Source organism: Callionymus lyra, chromosome 1, assembly GCF_982586985.1.
Source record: "Callionymus lyra chromosome 1, fCalLyr1.hap1.1, whole genome shotgun sequence".
Classification (NCBI taxonomy): domain Eukaryota; kingdom Metazoa; phylum Chordata; class Actinopteri; order Syngnathiformes; family Callionymidae; genus Callionymus; species Callionymus lyra.
Window position 1 is genome coordinate 12,393,638 of NC_141818.1, and position 22,177 is coordinate 12,415,814.

The window sequence follows — 22,177 nt, forward strand, 5'->3', positions numbered from 1 at the left end:
AGCGTTTTTATTTTGCTTGGTTGGCACTGAAACATGAGCAGTAACTACAGGTCATATTCAGCGACCGTGATATCTGCTTCTTCATTCAGACTTATTTGACCAACACTTGTGCAACTATCCAGGAATCTGAGAGAAAAATGCAGTGATGTCATGAGGACAGTTTTATGATTGTGTGAGGAGAAATGGTGACAGAATAATGTGTTTAAGACGTCAACACATTCCACATACCTTCACAAAAAGTTTTTTACCGATACATACTGGTTTTTAGCAGAGGTGTTTTACGCCAACCAAAATATTTAACAATGTGTACATTTACCAAACTTTTTTTGTAACAGGAAGTACGACTCTGATTATGCTGTCTTTTTAATTTTGGTTGGCTCGTTTATATTGCATTTCTTGTGTTTGTAATGCTTTCCCAAACAAACGTCTTACCTTCAACATCAGTTTTACTGTCATCGGAAGTCTCTATATAATCGTAGAATTCATTTAACTCCTGTTCCTGATCTTATCCTAAACACATAAACGTACTTATAGGTAACAAAATAACATTAATCTTTGTTTTTTTTTTATTGTTTTTGCAGACTGACCATCAAGAGATGTTGCCCTGATCCGTGTCCGTTGGGACCTTAATTAAACAAGGTAAAAATGTAAACATTTTTTAAACGCATCGTTTTCTTCATCTTCTTCTTTCTATCTTCCTTTTTTTTAAGATGTCAACCACCACAGAAAATGGGATGGGCGGGATTCGGAACACCAGCAGAGAGAAAACCTACAAGAAGGTAAGAGCTGGAGTTCTTCTGTTTATTTGAAGTATTTACTCTTGTTAACTTTCTTTCTTAAAAAAAAGAAAAAAAGCTGCTGTTAATGACCAGTGGAGGTCTTTTACTCGTGAGCGCGAGAGTCACATAATTCCGAATAAATGTCCTTCTATGGTACTTGATGTGCTGACCCGGTCCAGGCAGGCTGCCAAAGACCAGTCAAGTTTTGCACATAATTAACTTCAAATGCCACTTCTCATGGCCTTGCTGCTTTTATAGACACCGTCCTGAGGCTCCTGGAGGTGCTTTTCATGTTTTCCACTCAAGACCAGTCATTTTTTTTAAGGTATTTTACGTGTGAAGGATATTAAAAAAAAACAGTTATTTTTCCTATGTGGAGCAGACTCTGAGGGTAACTTTGTGTCTTCATGGCGTCACATAGTTGGGATTGGTGGCTAAGGTCTAAACATAGACCCTCCCAGAAACAAAAAGCAGAGAAGAAGTCCACAGTAGTTGTGTGTATTGACAAGGATCTGGCGATACGAAATGTATCACAATACAGGTGATATATTGCGATATATTGCGACACTGTAGGAACAATGAAATATTGAATGTGTCTAGGTGTGGAAACTGTCATACAAGTAAACACAGAATGTTATTTCATGCTAATCATTAGCTTGAAGAAATCTAAATATTCATTGAATACAATCATTTGCAGAATTTGTTGAATAAACAAATACAAGTTCACCTTTTCTTGACTGTTAATACGCCACCTGTTAATATATAAAACGCATAAAAAGTTCACAGATATTGAGATCATGTCTGGAAAATAATCCTCCATAAATTCATAATAAAAAAAGAAATTTTACGACAGAAACTTTTATAAGACAACGTAGAATTTTTTCGTCACAAACATCACCGTACGTTCCGTTTCTACGGCCCTCTGCAGACGACGTCATCGAACTTGAAGGGAGCCATTCAGCTGGGCATCGGCTACACCGTCGGCAACCTCACGTCCAAGCCCGACAGAGACGTTCTTATGCAAGACTTCTACGTGGTGGAGAGCGTGTTCCTGCCCAGGTCAGTGTGTTACATATTAGTTTTCTGACTCACACCTACTCACACGGCCTCATTGAAGAGAGCAGACGTTTTTATTCGACGGCGCGGCACTTAATGAATAATTGTCCGCGCGGTGGAAAGACAGACGCTTGCTTTACATAAGCCCGAGGCGTCGAGAGGTAGCTCGTGGATACGACGCTTGATTCACTGCTGAACTGAGAACTTTATATTTCAAGCTTTAATATTCCAAAACTGATGAGTTCAGTTAATGATGCACTGTTTAAAATCTAAAAAAAACACAGTCGGTATAGCTGCCTCCACAATAACATCCCTCGTGGTAAGACTGTTTCAAGCTATCCATAGGATACCGCACATTTTTGTGTGGAAGTGTGACCCATGTATTCACACATTCTAGGCACAATAGTGTTTGGACATTGTGAGAGGGACGTCAGCTGTTTACTCTTCTGAGCGTCAAGCATATTTATATAGTTGTTGTTTTGAATTTTGTTTTACCTAAACTTCGAAAAAATCTTTTAGTAGTCGCAGGACAAACAAAAATGTGTGTGTAGCAAACTGTCCGTAACAGGAAGTATGAGTCTAAATTGTAATACTATTTTTTTTATTCTTGTCAATGTATTTTAATTTTAGCGTCTTTATACATCACTATATAAACATGAACATTCATCGACTTTGATTTGAGCCAACCAACCAGTGCGCCACATAAAATGCATTCTGGGCAATATTTGACGCACAATTTAGTGAGTAAGTTCCCCAATTGCCCTTAAACAGTGTGTACAGAAGATAAACGCAAATATATATTTCTCTCGGTCCTAATATTTGTGTTGTGTCATGGTTTCACTCATGTCACGTGGATGTTGCTCTCGCTATTTAATAATGATTTAAATTTGAAATGAAGTTTGACGACTACCTACTTACTATTCTAATCTCTTTCAGAAGCTGTTAAAAGAATATGTGAGATACATAAAATGATTCAATCTTTAAAACAAGAAATGGCAGAAATCTTACATTTTAGAGAAGATCTGGTCAAAGTGGGGCCCTTTCACTGTGCTTATGTGGCCCCAATGGGTGCTCAAAATAACATATTTTCAAAAATTCCAGGGTCACAAAGCGCTTACACAATTAAAACAATACTCAATCAAATATATAGTGAAAAGATCAAGATAACACCGAGACAAACACTGGAGTCTCAGAAAATCAAGGAAAAGCCTGCACAAATAAAAGTGTCTAAAGCTGTTTCAAGCGCTCTACAAATATAAATTACTTACTTACTTACTTACATTTTATATCAAATGTTGTATGAAATGTACATCTTTTATTCATAATGTATTACATTTTCATGAAAATGTAATTAAATATTTAGTTTTTCCATCATATTGAAGCCATTTTCATTTAATCCGGTTTATCTCTTGGTTTGACGGTGCCTCACAAAAATAACCTTATATAATATGGTGCCTAACTTATTTTAAATTAAATTAAAATATCTGTACAAATAAAATCAATTTAAATAAGTACAAATTTAATTCTACTTCAAACACCAGCGACTGCTACGATCCTAACAGAGAACTCACCAGTCAATAAATTTCATATTTATTTCAAGATATATGTTAAAGCTGTTCATGACTAATGGCGTCTCAGTTTGTCTTCATTTCCCTGCGCACCAGGATATGCAAACATAGGATAGTTTATGCAAACCATCTTTTGTCACGCACATTAATCTTTTACAGGCTGTTTCTCAGCAACAACCAAATATTGCTGCAAGTTTCTGCTGCTGCTTAGACTGTGACGTTTTATTGCAGATAGCTGTTAGGTCAATAAAAGCAGGAGTCTGGACTTTTCACACGTATGTTAAGAGATGAAACTCATCAAACGTTTTCATTCTTATTCTTTTTGTAGAAGTGCATGGCCTCATAATAATGTTTTAGGTTGAATTTTGAAGCAAAAGCCTTTGATTTAATGTCCACTGAAACATTTTCCGTGTTGTGTTGTCGAAGAGGAGAGTGTTGCCATCACACCGGCACCTGTCATTGATGACAAATAATGGGCTCGCTAAATGGAGCAGTCAGATTTCAGTGTGGAGTAGTCACAGCGATAGTGTTTCACTGCTGGGGGCAGCGTTCTGCCTGTCGCACCTCAGAGAACAAAACATGGAAACAACACACACTGTTGTCATGTAACTAATATTTTCTTTCATCATACTTTTACGGAGTATTTGAAGTGAAAATAATCGTATTTATTATTCGTATTTACTGGTAAATATGACCCATAAAAGCTTCGTATGAACACACCCACGGAGGAGTAAAGTTCAACGATAACAAGATCGTCATTACGACTGGATAGATGAGGCTGGAGCAAATAAAACGCCGACACCTCTTCTTTGAGACGTTGAAAAGACAGCAGCTGATAAAACGACACATTTGCACAAATGCCTCTAAAAAAGACAGATGTCGACAAGTGTTGTTGGAAGCACTTTGTTTTTGCATCTTTAGGGTTTGCTGATGGGAAAATATGCAAGTTGAGGTTTTGCAAAATCAGCGGAGAGCGGGAACGGCCTGTTTTACTTTTATTTATTTGTCTTTTGCTTTGTTTTTCTTTGTAAAATAAATAGATACATTAAAACACATTTTGATATTAAACTTAAAAAAAGATGCATGTGCAGTTTCAGGCGTTTGAATCAATCTTTATTTAAAAAAATGATTTGATGCCGACACAAGGTCGAAGTGAGGTCAAGTGAGCTACACAATAACAGCTACAGAATGAACACAAAGGATATAAAAATGAAGATAGTAGGGAAAAGTTCAGGCAAAAGTGTAAATAATAATGACTAAATGGAAGCTAAGTATCTTGAGAAAATATTAAATGATATAATAATAATGAATTAAATCTAATAAAGAAAGTAAAACGCTGACAATAGTTTAACAAATTTCATTTGGAAGTAAATGAGAAACTGCATGTTCTTAATAATGTTAATAAAAATCTATTTATGAAAGCAACAAGGTTACAAAATGTCCTAATTTTGTTAAATCTTCCTGCACTTGCAACAAACAACAGCATCTATTCAGTGTTACGTCTCAGACTTGAAAATAGCCCACACTTTAAATCTGATAAACCCTTCGTTAACCTATTTCTGGCGGACTCAGGCGGCATGAAAGTGCACAAACACAAAAGCTTTATTGAATGAAAAACTCACACTAACCTTATCAGATGTTGTTTTTGTGTGGCCGTGTGCCCCCCTGAATCCGTTTTCGCTGTGTTACGAAAGAGGGTAGACCTGTATCATCGCCCGTTTTCGGATGTCAGGGATCTCATTACACTCGCAAGAGCAAAATGTAGGTTATTGACTCGCTTCCATCCCATTTGTCCTCCCTGAGTCCTGCGGCAGTTTGTGGAAATGTAATCAGAGCCATCGCAGGTCTCCAGGCGGAGAACTAAATCCAGGCACTTTGTCACCATAATACTCTGGATTTTGTTGTTCTCAAGCAAGACTGTAGTGGAGTTCGATAGCCGAGCGCTCTGTTTACACTAATGTCTGAATTAAAAAGTTACCCCTACCTTGTCAATGATTCAACGTGATCTCTGTTCTCTTCCATGCAGCGAGGGAAGCAACTTGACCCCGGCGCACCACTATCCCGACTTTCGCTTCAAGAACTACGCCCCGCTAGCCTTCCGCTACTTCAGGGATCTGTTCGGCATCAAACCGGACGACTACCTGGTGAGCTGTGCTCGCATGAAGCATGTGCAAAAACTGTTTAGTATTATAATGTAAATGTTGACCATGATAAGAACAATTTGGGAGCTTATTTGTAAGGGGATTGCTAAATAAATGAAGTTGCTAGCTTAGTGCTGGCTAGCTAACAGTGAGTCACAACAGGTATTTGCCTTAGAAAATGTTTTTTTGTTCTTATTTTGAAAGACATAAAATAGGAATAATAATTTTATAAGAATATACTTGATTCCCTTGATTTAAACATCTCCGAAGTACAGAGCTGTGTCTCAAATCGCACACTTCTCTAAGTGCACTGCTTTACAGTACACTGTGAAAAGGGAAGTGCACTTACTTGTGTAGTGCTCAAATTTCAACAGGGTAGTACTGTCTCAAATCAAACACTGCCACTACACAATGACAGGAAATGACTCGACAGCTTCTTTTTCTACTACTTTTTAATGCTGATTAAAAACAGCAGGAACTCAGTCGCCGACACTTGACAGCGCTTTTCACCAATAGGAACAAGGTTATTAAGTTTTGTTTCCATTTCGTTATTACTGTTGTTGTGTTGTTTTGTGGTAGATTGAGTGTTTTCTCGAGAATTTTAAGCCGGTTTCTGCTCCGAAGACACATGACGTAGCTTCCGTTTATCGACATATACGTCACTAAGATGGCGGCCACATCGATTACACACTCAATTGCGCACCAGTTTTCGCACACTGATAATCGGGATGCGCTTGTGCACTCAGAATTTTAAGTGTAAGTGCTGGATTTGGGACACCCCACAGTAGACCAAACATGGTGGCCCTAGCCTAGCAGCATTAGCCTCTGCTAAGTAACGTAGCACAACTATTTTGAGTTGAAAATTGGGTTCTGAATCCTACACTTCTACCGCAACGTTAAACGTCTTACCTTCAAATAACCAAGGTTAGGGTTGAATTGTGTTTTATCTCTAGTTCAAAGAGCTTATTTTGTCTTTTGATATATTCCATATTTTTCCGACTATAAGGCGAAATGTAAGGCGTCCCTTAACAGGGGCAATTTTGTGCTCTAATGCTTCAACAATCTAACAACCGCTGCAATTTAGTAGCTTACTAAAGTCATACTAAAACATTTTGACAGATTTTTGAGCTCTGTATACTACACAAAATTGGTTCAAGGTCAGTAAGTACAACCAGAGTTAATACATAAGGTGAACTGTTGACTTTTGAGAAAATCTAAAGATTTTAAGTGAAAAATACAATATATATATTCTATTGATTTTGGCAAGTGTCTTTACAAGGAGATGTTTAGTCCCAAAGCCAGAACAGTTGAGAACCACTGATTTTTAATCTTAAAAACATTTCATCTATTGAGAGTATTTAAAACTTGTATTTTGGAAGTTGTTTTTTTTCCACAAAGTGGCTGTTTCTTCTTCTTTGTGGGTTATTACGTTTTTAGGCAGTTCATCAAATATGTAATCCTATTGCTTGTTCAAGTTTTAATGACTACATTCCAAAATAATCAGCCACACATTTGGCTATTAAATCACAGACACAGCAGAACTCTAATTTAATTAACATCTTGAGAATTTAATCATCTCTTTCACCCACGAAGAGAACATCAGGTTAGACGCTGACAAGTGCTATAAGTTTTTCGGTGATTTATTGACTTGTTTGTGTCTCACTTGAATGATTTATTCATCTGCGCGCTCAGGTCGGACCGCATAATAACTTTAATTGCACCGCCTGCTGTCATCCTCGTCATCGCCAGAACGCCATTTTCTGCCTGGATTGAAAGTTATTGAAGTTTTGTCGTTCCCCCCCCCCCAGGGGCCCCTCCGAAAAATCCTCCCGAGCGGTGATTTTCATTTCAAGTCGATACGTCTGGTCTAATGAACAAAGACGGCAGGAGAATGAGGCAATAAAGAAAAGGATGTGCAATTGATTTAAAACCCCTGGATTGAAAATTCCCTGACAAAACAAAGCCTAATTACCATACGCACAAACACAAGTGACCTGAATTCAACTCGTCTGTCAACAACGAGACTCTTTGTTGTCTGAAGAGACTTTTTTTATGTCGAATTTCAACTGACTCCTCGAGGCCTCATTACAAACGTGACGGCCGATGATAAGTGGCCGCGGGAGGTGTGAATGATTGACAGCTGCACGTCAAATTAAGCCGATTCTTCCTGATTTATTGCCTGTTTTTTTTAGTACTCGATGGTGAACGAGCCTCTGATCGAGCTGACGAACCCCGGAGCCAGCGGATCTTTATTCTACCTGACGAGTGACGATGAGTTCATCATCAAAACCGTGCAGCACAAAGAAGCCAAATTTCTCCAGAGACTACTACCTGGATATTATATGGTCAGATTCCCGACTTTTCTAGGTTATTTTGGTGGCATTTCTATTCAGCAACTCAATGATTTGTCTTTTTTTCGACAGAACCTGAACCAGAATCCTCGCACACTTTTGCCCAAGTTCTACGGCCTGTACTGTATCCAGTCCGGCGGCATCAACATCCGACTGGTGGTGATGAACAATGTGCTGCCGCGCTCCGTTAAAATGCACTACAAGTATGACCTGAAAGGGTCCACGTATAAGAGGAGGGCGTCCAGGAAGGAGAGGGAGAAAGCGTCGCCCACCTTCAAGGACCTGGACTTCCAGGACATGCACGAAGAGGGGCTTTACTTCGACACGGAGACGTACAACAACCTGATGAAGACGCTACAGAGAGATTGTCGGGTGGGTGGAGCTCACTGTTTTTGGTTTGATTATCGGCAATTAAGACTGTTTTAAGACTACATTGAAATATGATACTAACTAGACACCGTAGCAAGCTCTTCGGTGAACTCGTGAGAAGATTCAATTTACAACGTTTATTTGTCCCATTTGTGTCACATGCACTTCCATCCATCTTCAAAGAAATCAGTTCTTTTATTTTTATGTCTCGTACACATTTTTATCCACAAAGGGTTTTTCCCACGTCGGTACATAATGTTCTCAATCTAGACTCCAGAATTAGCAACATGCAGCCACAGTCTTCAGTGATGCAACACCACTTGTACCACAACTCCTAGTAGAATTAAACGCTCGATGATTTGCTCACATGTAAGTCGAGGCCTGAAAAATAAAAGCTCTTTTTTTTCCCACTAAAATAGATACAAGTCTAAAATCATTAAGCTTTTAATCTGTTGTGATTTTTCTTGGACATTAAGTCTGTTCTGGTGGAGTAAAACGTCGCATTATTTGCGATCATTTTCATTTTGACGTTGTACAGGGAGTGTTTTCCATTGCATATCTTTGGCATCAAACGTTTTGTCTGTTATACATTAATGTTATAAAGAACGCTGAAAAACAAAACCATAAGTTTGAGTACAAACCTATGGCAGTAGGGCTCCACGATATCGGGAATAAGTGCGATATTCGATATTGTCGTGTTGAATTGCGATATCGATATTAATGAGATATTATTTAGGCGCGAGTTCTTTAGGGGAGGTCCGGGGGTTTAAATAAGAAAAACGTTGCGATATTTCTCTTTGTTTATTTCCGCGCTTCTGTGCCAACATGAGCGGAGAAAACTATCACTTATACGCTTAGTTTCGCGGTACTTGTATCAGTTTCCCGCATAACTGAGCGACATTAGAGAGTCATGACCTTACGCTAACAACTTAACTCGTTAGCATACGGCGAAGACGGACAGGTTTACACTTGTTTGGAAGTTCCGCGATGTTATAAGAAAACAACTGAGACAAGATTAAAAGTACTTACAATATTTTGCGTTAGCAAAGGGGGTTGAAAGAGGTAAGTGACTTGATCACTAGCTTTTGAGTAGTGTTCATAAGTTAGTCTTACTTCTGTGTATAAACTGAGCTGTGCTAAGTCAGTGTGCCGGCAAGATGCGTCGCCATAGTAACCGAGCCTAGCAAGCTGCGCGGCACAGCTCACAGACAGACGGAGACGCAAACGACAATGAGACATAGAAGTAAAAATTGACAACTTTACAGAACATGACACTGATTGGTCAAAGTTCGGATTTAAAAATTGCTTGATTTAAACAATAAGAAATTGTAAATTATCGCACGTTTTCGATATGCATATCGCACGTGCCAATATCGTGATATCGTTTTTTTCAATAAATCGTGCAGCCCTATATTGCAGTATCTGAGTTCAATATTTAAAGTAGAATTTAACATTTAAAATGTTGAATATTTGAATTTGTTTATTGAAATGTTTTTTTTTTTTTTAAGCATTAATTAGTGATTTTGAATCATTGAATTCAATCATTTCTACGTTGAAGGTTGAATTTTTCAATGGTTTAATTAATTGACTAATTCAAAAATTGGTATAATAGTACCACCATTTTTAGCTCATGGTTTCTTCAAGTAGCTTTGTACTCCTTCAGTAAAAAACTTATCAATGTAGTAAAGTTTCAACATCTTTCATGCTCACTAGTGGAGAGTTCAGTTCAAAAGCTGAGAACGAGATGCATGTTACAAACGACGGGATATTTTAGCTGCTTATTGCTGAACAAGTGGATATATATTTCCAACTGTGTGCTGCAGGATCTCCGTGTAACGCGACGCCGCTCAAACACTAGAGGCGTTTGTGACATGGTTCGTGAGAGCGTTGAGAGTCGTGGCATTTTCTGCTCGTCCGCTCAAAGGCCCGGGGACTTCCTAGTCCTTCTGAAAAGTCGGAAGTCGAGATATTAGCTGCAGTTTTACAGATCTTAAAGCAGATTGACTGGGATGAAATTGATTTACACTGAGGAATTTATTGTGTCTCACATACTGTCGGACCGATTACATCATGTTTGTGTTTACGTCATTGTTTGGGAAAATAAGCAGCGTGTCTTAAGGGGAGGGAAATTGATGGAGTTTTATGAATATAGTGGAAGATGGATGATCAGGGTACGACTATTCTATTAAAAGACAATTGTGAGACGTGCGATTAAAATCTAACCAGGGGTTGTAACATCTCATAGCCAGTTTCCTTCAGCGCCGTCGGGAACACGCGTTTCCTTCCTGCCGCTTTCTCCGAACTCGCAAGACTTGGCAGCCCAGCGTGGCACCACTTATCTAACAACCTAGCAGCTTCCCAAACATCGACCCCACATCCATTCTCTCATCTTTTAACACTCTTAAATCTGAGCCAGCACATGATCCTATTGCCCAACGCCGATTGATGGCACATGGAGGGGAGTTAGCTGTAATGAATTGTGCGGTGCTGTGTGTAATTCCTGTTTGGAGTTGTTGGATAACGTGTCACATGATCAACAAAGGATTGATTTAAAGGGATTTACCGTTTAGGAAAATCCCCGAAAAATGTGTCGCGTTATCGGAAGATTTATTTTTTAAGACCTTTTTAAAGGGAATAAAGTAGATGTTTGAGATATACAGTAAGTCTCTGGCAAGTTATGGGTTGGACTTGAAAACTTTCTTTGTTCTCATAACGTGGAATCACACAAGCCTTTCACTCACAAGCTGAAGCAAAGTTATTTAATGGACTGATTTGTCCTGTGGATCCGTCAGTCCTGGCTCTCATGAACTAAACAAGGAGATACTTCAAGTCCTATGCATGAAGCAGGAAGATCATTAGACCAGGATGGGTTGTAGGACCTTCAGTGAAATTCTTGGAAAGAGTCTTTGGCAGGAAGACGTTACTACTTCCTGTTCGCTTAAGTACTAAAAGAACATAACTCACTAGGCTAAAATGGGTTTCCAGGTGTTAGATGAAGATAGACTTTCCCAAGATGCTGATGTGGATCAGAATTTCTTGATGGGTTAGAAAAGATTCAGTAAAAGCTGCAGTCAATCACGGCTCTTTGACTTGTATCATGTGCAGAGCCTTTTAGAAATGTTAAAGACGAAGTAAGAACTCTCTTACTGTGGTGTGTGAAGAGGATAACACATATCATTAAATCATCGTATCAGAAGCATTGCATTTCTCTCATGAAATTCATTAGTTTAAAACTGAAAAAATATCTGTATTTATTAACGCAAAACAGTTAATTTCATTAAAGATATATATATAAATATATTTTTAGTCATACATTTATCCATATATAGTTCAATTGTTTTAATTTGTCTTCCATAAAATAGTGTAAATGTGTTTCTAAGGACTTAAAAAGATGCTGGTCTCTTTATCAACCACTCGGTTCCACCTTTTACTCTACAAAAAGATTTCAGATCAACAAAATGAACTATATTTAATTCAATTTAATTCAATATATGACCAGCAGATACTTGTACTATTAAACAACCTGTCACTCATTATAAATCACTCTGAAGCTGAATCCTACTAATCTTCCATCTGACGTCCAAACTAGTCTTCACTGTCAACATGTTGACTTCGGCCTACGATATTCCTGATATTTTACCTAAGTCCACACAACACAAACTCCCTCCCAGCTATTGTTTCAGTAATGTGTGTATAAACACCGGACCTGTCACTGTGTGTGTGTCTGTATTTACTGTACACAGTGGCAGCAGCAGCAGCAGCAGCAGCAGCGATGGGGACGCTGTACAGTTTGTTATTGTCAGTTTTCCTGAGCTCACCTCCTGAGCGGGAAACAAAATGCTCTCTAAGCACAATCTCTGTCTATTTCCATGAGTAAGCAGCTCACCCCGTCACCCCTGGAGAGGCGACTGACCAGGACACAGCCGGGGGTGTGTGGAGGGGGGGGGGGGTGACTTGCAGTAAGAGATGGGAGGATCATTATTTAGTAGAGGAACGGTTAATTACACAACTCTGTGGGAGGATCATTACACTGGAATCTGCTGTACAGGACGTTTCTAGTGATGCATTTTATTCTTGTAATTACACTCCGGCTTCTCCCCTGATACTCTCTCGGTGCCAAATAGCACTTGAATAATTCATGGGACACTGGGAGTTTTTCCTGAGACGATTCTAACGCCGATCCGAGGACGGTTGACGGAGGCAATGATGCTCGCTGTCGAACTACAACACTGGACACGGATTCATGGTCACGCTGACAAAAGAAACCCTGAACAAGCTGATTGTGTTGGAAATAAAAGAGCCATAGACACAGTCATGAAGAACGACGAACTGTAGTTTTTCATCTCCTCCGTGATACGCTCCGGCAGAAAAAAAAAACAATCACTTCTCTCATTCTCTGCTGCAGAAACCCCCGACTGCAACTTTACAGTCAGCACATTCAGCAGCGTTCACGCCTGAGAGCTGAAATGTTGGAGAGCGTGTCATCGGCGTACAGTCGCACTTAAACACGCTTCTGTGTTCGATTCAGGCCACAATTTCAAATCAGCAATTTTTATTTCAACACGTCAGTGAAAGCTTGGGTTGTGGCGCAATGTGTCGTGCGGCTGACGCTAGTAAATATTGTGTAAACAGAGATGGTGGAATATTATTGCTGAATGGTCAGACCCAACGTGGTAATATAAGAAGTCGCACAACCGCAGTGTCAGCATGTAAAAGTAACTTGAGCTTCTTTGTTGACAAAATTCTGACAAATGTCCTCTAGTATGTTCTTGTATTAGTTTACATTGACCACACATAAAATATGAAATTAAAAAAGTTATGTTTTTATTTTATATATCATTTTTTATATATTAAAATCTCATCAAAGAAATTATGTGTTGACAAAATAACTTAATAAAAACTGAATATAATGAAATGTTCAGGAAATCTTGGGACAAGGAACAGATGAATAGCAGTCTTTGTTCTTCCATTTAAGGAATATTATATAAGGTTTCATAATAATCATTCACTTATATTTAATTTGACTGCATCTGCCCGGACAAATCCACAAACAAATCGACTTAAAAAATGATCAAAGTGCTCAAAAATGTCATGTGACAGTGGTGAAAAACACAGTCGTATATCTTCTCAGTGGTTAAAGTTGTTGAAGCTTTGAAGAATACCATGGGGGTCAACTAATCTTTTGAAGGATTCCTCACTCTGTGGTGGTTAGCTGATAGATTTCTTACTTTTTACTACTACATATGTTGTGTGAGGAAGTTCTAGATGGCTCGATTATATTGTAGAAACAATTAATGTGGGACAACAATATTTTTTAATTGAATGTAATGTATTTTATTTTATTTTTATTAATTATTATTTATTTATTATATCATTTTTTATATTCTCTAACAAACAAATTCAAGTGTTGTGTCTACAAAACTGGTAACAAAAGTTTTCTATTCTTATTCTGGGAACAAAAAGGAGAAAAAGAAAATCACAATATGGGTAAAGCTTAGAGCCTTGGTGGAGGTATGCACTCTCTGAGTGCCTTTATTGTGAAATGTGTTCACTTTTCCTCACCAGAAACGACAGTGATGCAACACAAAACTATATTTTCTTCATCTTGCATTAGAAGGTTGTAGTAAACATGATATTTAATCATGTAATAAACTCATAGTAAGCCACGGTGCTGCAGGAACTATCAGATGATGCCACTTGAACTCTCCTCAGATGATCAACCCGGATTGTAAAGTCTTTTGTTCCGGCAGCTCAGCTGTTTTCATGACTCGAACGATTGTGTGCCGTGTTCGCCACCATGGCCTTCTGTAGGCAGACGACTGTGTGGCTCCATTCAAGATGTCTGCTGAGGCCGGAACAGTCCGGGGGAGTCGAGTGGAAGACGTGAAGAAGCTCGGACAGAAGTCCGTGTGTTGAACGACTTTTAGGTGAAACATTAAGAGGTCATCGCTAACTTGTACAACATACTGCTAGAGGATGTTGTTCTATGAATACAGGTGTCAAAAGTTTAGCAGGGTTAGCTTGTTGGATACAAAGTATTAAAAACAGCTGGCAGTGAAGATCTTTGACTCCACTGGTTTGTCTTGTGACTGACAGTAATAATTTGACAGAATCGTTCACTTTTTTCTGGACCTATTATTATGAGTTGTTAGCACATGTTGAGTTCAATTTAAAGACCTTGAATAATTGTGTAAAGGTCATGTTGTTTTTCATTTTATGAAAGTTTACTGGACTATTTGATCAAATTTAAGACACATTTTTGTGTCTTGTGACTATTGTGGCTGTTATAGATTCTTGTTTCACTCTTACCTGAAAATACTGTGAAAAGAAGCATCAAATGAATTAATAAATATATTAGTTAATAAACCGAGGGCCTTTCCAGGGTGTCCCCGTTCTCTTCCAAAAGAGATTAATTCAGATTAAAAGTATGTTTTAATGTTTGTGAAGCTTTTAAGATTTGATAATATTTCATTTTTACTTCTGAAAAAAAAACCACATCTTGCACGTTCTACATCCTATTTTTATTTTCCAAGTTCAAATCTGTGATCCCTCCAGGAGACGAGGAGTCTCGGAGATTCTGGGAAGTGGGTAAAAGGCTCCTCACACAGGTCACCTTCTAACACTTGGCTCACTGTGGAGAAACACCTTGTTTATTTTCCTCCAAAATTACATTTCCTTCTGAAGGCCTTTCAGGCGCTCCGACCTTGGAGGTGATGAAAGTGATTCTTGCAATAAACGTGTTTCTTCTCGGCTCGTGTTTTGCGTCACGGCCGTCTGCTCGAGGTCGAAGGTCGAGCCTGGAGAATAAAGTCCTCAGTGTTTGTAGTGACATTTCCTGTAGTTTCCACACCCACGTCTTTTTTTTATGATGCTGCTCCACGTCCCACAACCCTGATCCTTTCCCTCGCTCCCCTGCAGGTTCTGGAGAGTTTCAAGATCATGGACTACAGTCTTCTGCTGGGCGTCCACGTCCTGGACTACAGCCACAGAGAGGGCCACGAGCAGGGCCAGGCGGGGGGCGACGCCAGGAGGCCGGTGGGTCAGCGGGTGCTCTACTCCACGGCCATGGAGTCCATCCAGGGAGACGGCAAGGCGGCGGAAGCTGTGACGACAGACGATACGTGAGTCAGTTATTCTTGACCTTATGTTGCCATAGCAACAGTGACAGCCGTGGTGCATATTGACAGGCATGAATGTCGCCACCATGACGGAACCTTTCACAAACACAAGCGCAGCACCGCGTCGCCGCCGTTTAAACAACTTAAATAATGGATTTTTGATGTTTGTTTGTGTGTTTTTTTTCAGGATGGGCGGAATTCCTGCCAAAACACACAAAGAGGAAAAGATCCTCATATACCTCGGCATCATCGACATCCTGCAGTCGTACAGGTGAACTTACTGTCACTGTCATTTAAGTGGCATTACTAACTCACTTTTAAATCTTGTTAAATAAGATCAAATCAGATCTAATTATTTTTTACAAAAAATAATAAATAAAATAACTTTGAATTGAATTAAAGGTTAAATAAAGGTTAAATATACATTAAACAGCAGCTTATTAAAGCTGATCTTTGAACTCATTTTAACTTTAAAACAAAATTTACAGATACTGAATATTTCATGTTGCTCCAGGTTGTTTGAGATGTTAATGCATTTCATTGTTAGTATAATTTGTTTTTATTGTTCATATTTTGAGAAGCACTTTCACATTTGATTAAACAAAGTATTTGCTAATTTCTTTGATGTAAAACCAGAAAAAGTGTTGTTGCTTTAAAAGAAACAATATATTGTCGTTACTACAGTATTGCAATATTGATAATATTGCTGCGGCCCTCGTTATATCCAAGGAAAACTGAGCAAACTGGTCATGTTTTTTATTCCTAAATAGCAATTTTAATTTGCATTTATTTGTATTATTCATCACTAGTTCAACTCTGAATATAGATTGTTATAATTCTTTGTATAAAGACAGTACTCAACTTTTTCCTCTCTAAATAATGTAAGTAAATATTAGAAAAAATATTTGGGTAAAAAAGAAAAATCAGAATTAAAAAATAAAACGTATATGAAAATGTTATACAATAACAAGTTCATTGTATAAAGCTTCATTTATAATGATATAAAGTCATTTTTTTGGTTACTAAATACTACCTTCACTTTATCTTAAGGCTCCCTGTCATTGTCAATTTTTTGCTTAAAGTATATATAATATAATGTGAAGATTTAACGTCGCACAAGAAGAAATTCAATTGACATTAGCTCTTGTATTTCCTCAGGCTGATCAAGAAGTTGGAGCACTCGTGGAAAGCTCTGGTGTACGACGGCGTAAGTGACACACGACACGAACGGGACTCTTTATTTCGGTCCGTGATCTCTGACTCTCTGGTCCCACCAGGACTCGGTCTCTGTGCACCGGCCCGGGTTCTACGCCAGCCGCTTCCTCAAGTTCATGAGCACCAGGGTGTTCAGGAAGAGCCAACGTGAGTTCCTGCTTCGATCGGATCTGTTGGGGATCTGATCGATCATTTGGTTCATTGGTGGTATTGGGAGAGCTGTATTTCATTTTAACAACTTAACAATGTGTTTAAAATCATTTTAAAAGTCATTATTATACTTCTAAGCATCAGTCGACTGCTATACGTCCGTTGTTGTCGGTGTATACGATTTACTCCCAATATTAACGGAACAATTTCAAGAACAAACACAACATTATGAATCATTGACCTCTTTATCAGACTTTGTGACCTACATTGTAACGTTTGTTTATCGCCGGCTGTTCTTGAATAGACTATAACACAATATAATAAGAGTTCAGGAAGTAGCGGCTTCATTTTACAACCTCCATCCGAAACCTCGGGTCCAATCCGTCTCCGTGTTGACCTTCGTCGTTTCCTCCTGGGTGAAGGAGCGGCCATGACGGTAGCAGGAAGTGCTTGTGTTGTCGCAGCGACGACACACTTCTGCTCTGGACATTCTCCTCAATAGTGTTACACAACCCGCCGGGATCATTAGGAACGCTGAGGAAACTATTAAAGCTGCTTCTGACAACACAGTTGGGAAGTTTTCTTTTGTCAGGCTATTTTGGGAATCAATGAGAAAATTTCCGTTCGGCTTAGTTGAGTTACCAAAATAAATAAGGTGAAATTATGAACTCTGTTGATATTCAATTCTGTAGAAGAGTTAAAAAGTCAGAAATATGTTTTAAGTATCACCCTTTTTACAAAGGAAAAACTGTAAAGCAGCTTCTTAAATAAATTAATATAAAAAAAAAAATGTCACTTATAATTTCTCAATAAGCATATTTTTACTACAAATAAAAATGTATAATTATATAAATCAAATTGTAAATGTCTATGATTATTTCTTATACACAAATATATTGAATTGTTAAAGGCCCAATCTAAGGCAAATTAAATATTGCTCTGGCGCCCCTAGTGTCAGAGCATTGTAACTACAATGTTGTAAATTCAGTTTTTCATTTACCAATTTTCCATTTTTTACAGAACTAAATGACATCTCTTGTGTTTCTTTATTAATCTCGTCATGATTGTTAAAAATGAAACCAAACATCACAGAAAATATGAAAGTAATAATAATGTTAAAATGTTACATACTGTCGCTTTAATTAAACAGTTTATCAAATAAAATATAAAATTAAACATTAAAAAAGACTATAACCAACCCTTAAATACAAAAGTAATTAAAAGATCCACATCTTCTTTGGAAAATAATAAACGACTCTATCTCAGTTTCATTGGAGATGTTTGAAGTTCAAGTTTTCCCTCCTGTGTCTCCCAGCCTTTAGATTCTCGCCCTCAAAGAGGACCCGCACTTCCATCAGCGCCCTGAAGGCGTCCTCGCAGGAGATCCTGTCGTCACACGAAGACCGGCGAGAGGAGAAGCACCGGCGAGAGCGACTGGGAGGAGCTCACAGTCTGGCCAGTCTGGACGGACCAGGTGACGACGACTCTCTTTTATCTGCTGCGCTGATATCACCGGTCTGACCTTTGACCTCCGCGTCAAACAGAAGGACTAGAGTTCCGTGAACAAGTACAGACAGAGACCTGTAAACAATTGTGCTTCGATTACAAGCGAGGTTATGTTCCGATTGGTTCAGCCCTTCAGGGGATGTTGGATTGACTTTCACTTTTTTTTTACAATCTCGGCAAGTCAGGGTCACGACAAGTTCTGCTGACTCATTAAAAAATGTTCACTGTTTGTAATTAAATACATCATGTTAAGCTTATTAAGTTGTTTTTTCTTCACTTTATTTTAGATTTTTTCAGTTAAAAGGAGACTTTATGAACATGAAGACGCACCAAATTATTTATAGAATTTATGAGGATGATTTATATCTCTTAAGGAATAAGGAAAGGCATCAAAATTCAAGTGACTCATTTAAATGTAACTCTAGTTTTAGATGTTATTTAGAGTGTGAAGTTTTTATGATGTAAGATGAAAACTCAGTTTTCTTATGTTTAATGAAACAAGTACAAGTAAATTATATCTATATAGCGCTTTTCCAGACCAGGATCACAAAGCGCTTAAACAATCAAAAGAAACCTCAATAAAATATATACATAAAAGATCAAATTCAACTCCTAGACAAACACAGGAGTCTCAGAAAATCAAGGAAAAGCCTGAACGAATAAAAATGTCTTAAGATGTTTCTTGAAGCACCAGAATGATACTTTTGTCTGTCGCTCTTTATGTTTTGAATCCACCTGTAAACACGACTCGTGTTTTTCTCTCCGCAGCCGTGTTCGGTTCGTACCTGCGGCCCGACCTGGTGCCGGTCCACTCCGGCTTCTACCGCGGCTCCTCCATGGGAACCATCTCCACCTCCTCCATATTCGTCAACGTGGATAACCAAACAGACGACAGGTGCTTGTTTATCTTACGGCTTTAACTCATAACGGGAAGCGGCGGCGAGACACGCCCGTCACTCCTTCACCTGATGTCACATGACATCTGTGGCGTCACGGAGGCAGTGACTCACTCTTTCGTGAGGTGAATTCAAAGGTTGAATCGACGTGGATCCGTTTTAAAAAAGATCTTCCAGCTGCTACAAAAAAAACAAAACAGTTTTAGTAAATATTGACCTGTCAATCATCTTTATTATATGAAAAGCCGAAGTGCTACTGTGTGTTTTCATCCGGCCTGGACCGCAGTGTCGGGTTCAGCTCGGCTCGCCTTTGTGTCCCGTCTGCTCTCATCCGTCACCTGCTGCTGCTCTGACATTGTTCTGTCAACTCTTTTCATCCATTTTTAAACACAAGCGTTGACACCGTTTCCCATTATTCGCTGCTGAAACTGGGACAAAAGAGGTCGAAATACTATTCCTTACCAGGCCTTTTTTTTTGTTAGCACCAATGTTTGCCATGTTCTCCGGTTGATTATCACAACTGTTTTAGAGAAACCCGCCTGCTTTGACGGTTAAATTCACATATTTATAACAGAAATCACATGTTAGGCGCACATGCTGACGGTCACCTGACCAGCACGAGAAAACAACGTGCATGTCGCCCTCTACTGGTGGAAATCTCCCATCACGTTAAGATTTCCGATTTTATTATCATTATCTTTTTTAAATTTTTTTTATCAAGTTTTCTTGTTTTGATTCACTATTCAATCTTAAATGTATTTTTTAAATTTATAAATAAATAATAATAATAATAGTTAAAACACCGTTAGCATTAGCATTAGCATGACCAAAAGAAATCAAGATAAACTATGGATCTAATTTCTATCTTCCATTGTTTTTGTTGTGTGATTAAGAAAACAAACAAAAAGGTTAAGTTAGGAACCAAAATGTTGAAATCTGAATCCAATTTCTAAAGTTTTTTAAAGACGTTTGTACACTTTGTTTTGGCAGCAGAGACGACGCGTCTCGCTCCACCTTCACCCTGGAGGACAGCGCCATCTGCCTGACCTCGGAGCAGAGCACCATGATGGACGTGGACCTCGACCGGGATGACGGTTCAGTACTTGACGTTTACTTGGTGGGTTTTAGATTCAGACGTGAAGATGAATACTTAAAACAAATTTAAAATCTGTTTTTATTCTTATTTTTGTTCTTCTTATTGTGCAACGTATTATGTTTATATTAATCAGTTTTGAGGCCATTCAATTTCCTCAGGGGCCACATTTTAAGCAGTGGCTGTTATGAGGGTCCATCAAGCAAAAAGTACAAAATCAAGAAATAAAAGTAAACCAAATATGCTTATATTATTACTTTATTCTATTTTATATAACCTTTATTTAAAAAATAACTTAAAAACATTTTTTTCAAATATGGTTTTATATTCACTTAAATCTTTTTGAGGAGCAATTAATACTCAGAAAAATTCATAAAAACAACCCTATAGTTATATTGAGAGACTACTCATAGATAATAGAAATAATAAAAAATGTTAGTTTCTACTTGATCTTCGGCCTCGTAAGGGTCACATAAATACAGTCAAAGGGGGTCACATGGCCCGTGTCCGTTATAAGATTGTCTCGCAGAAAACGTTTTATGGAATTAAAGTTAACTGTCTGTTGTTGCACACCCTTAAAAGAACGTCTCTTCTTCCTCCAGTGAGCTTCGCCACCTCCTGCCAAACCATCAGTGGCATCACTCCATAGGACCAGTGCTGCTACCTTCACGTTGCCAACATTTTTTTTTTTTTTTTTTTAAATACAAAAAGGACTTCGTGTGAACTTGGGAGGCCATGTGACTTGCATCATGTGACGTGGTGAACATCTGCGTGAACTTTCAGAAGCACGTGGCAATGCAGTGATTTTAGTTTCCTCCACGTGGTGTGACTTCACGGCTGCGATCAGATGATTTTTTTTATTTTTATTTTTTAAACCAGAGAACTGAACGACTCCGTTTGTTGCTGAAACGTTTACAGTGAACGAGCAGAGAGACTCGCCGCTGACGTGCCCGACAGCCTATAGAGTTGTTGTCCGAAAGGCACTTTGGATTTTAACGACTGTAGGAAACGTTTCCTCCCGTGACACTGCTTAGGTGAAGCTACTCCACTCCAGCTTCCATCTGAACGTGTGAACTTGCACTTTTATTTTTTTCCTGCTGCCAATGCACAACTCTGCACGTCAGTGATACAGATTTTTATTTTTGTTGCTTTTACTGTATCTTAAGATACTGACCAGGCCGAAGCTTCGATACCTCTTCATCAATCCAAATATTTCCATGTGGAGGATCACATGTCAGTCCAGATCGTAATTTAACTTGTAAATCTTATATATTTCATTTGCTGACAATTCTCTGAATGTAAAGATAAATGCATATTTATATAGAAGAGTAAAATAAAGTGCTAAAATTTCATCTTTGCTTTTGTCACTCGTTTTACTCGTTTTACTTTAGATAAAAACATGTTAGAAGAGAAGACCTAACAGGAAGTATACAGATGGTCAGTGAATGCACCTGTCAGGTCATGTTTAGCTTCCCTTTTTTTTTCATGAACTTAAATGCACTTTCTCCAACTGCAGAACCATTTTCTAATAAAAGAAAAATATGTAGTGGTTTTATTTTAAACTGTACATTTATTTTTAAAGGTTTGAAATGAATAAAAATGCGTTTAAATTAAGTCAATATATGAAAATAAAACTATACTCGTTTTTTAACTAAAACGAATTTAATATTTGTGAAACAGCTTCAACAACGATCAATATATATTAATGGATATTGAAAAGTAAAAAACATGTCTCAGTAAGTGGACTAGTATAAAGGAATTAAAATAATATTTGCTGTAGAAATATGAAATGAACGATGTCAGTGAACGCATCATCTCTGATGACGCGAGCAATTATCTTAGTAACGACAGGAAAAGTAATGTTTAAATTTACAGAAGTTTGAACATTTTTCCATTAATTTAAAAAGACAAACATACCTCCGAAGATTTAATGGA

At 38.2% G+C, this 22,177-nt stretch overlaps 1 protein-coding gene across 2 annotated transcripts in view; it reads left to right on the forward strand.

Moving 5' to 3' along the window:
- pip5k1bb (phosphatidylinositol-4-phosphate 5-kinase, type I, beta b) overlaps positions 1-21,594 on the forward strand; it is a 35,844-nt gene extending 14,250 nt beyond the window's left edge. The window contains exons 2-15 of one of the 2 annotated variants that reach the window (XM_087794163.1): positions 582-639; positions 711-779; positions 1,708-1,838; positions 5,430-5,547; positions 7,737-7,889; positions 7,968-8,267; positions 15,183-15,385; positions 15,570-15,653; positions 16,541-16,589; positions 16,660-16,744; positions 18,063-18,221; positions 19,022-19,148; positions 20,140-20,266; positions 20,845-21,594. In XM_087794163.1, coding sequence (XP_087650289.1) covers positions 711-779; positions 1,708-1,838; positions 5,430-5,547; positions 7,737-7,889; positions 7,968-8,267; positions 15,183-15,385; positions 15,570-15,653; positions 16,541-16,589; positions 16,660-16,744; positions 18,063-18,221; positions 19,022-19,148; positions 20,140-20,266; positions 20,845-20,847 — 1,608 coding nt within the window. In that variant the 5' untranslated portion in view covers positions 582-639 and the 3' untranslated portion in view covers positions 20,848-21,594. The remainder of the gene's footprint in view (positions 1-581; positions 640-710; positions 780-1,707; positions 1,839-5,429; positions 5,548-7,736; positions 7,890-7,967; positions 8,268-15,182; positions 15,386-15,569; positions 15,654-16,540; positions 16,590-16,659; positions 16,745-18,062; positions 18,222-19,021; positions 19,149-20,139; positions 20,267-20,844) is intronic. The other variant, XM_087794171.1, reaches the window with a different exon arrangement.
- The last annotated feature ends 583 nt before the right edge of the window (positions 21,595-22,177 follow it).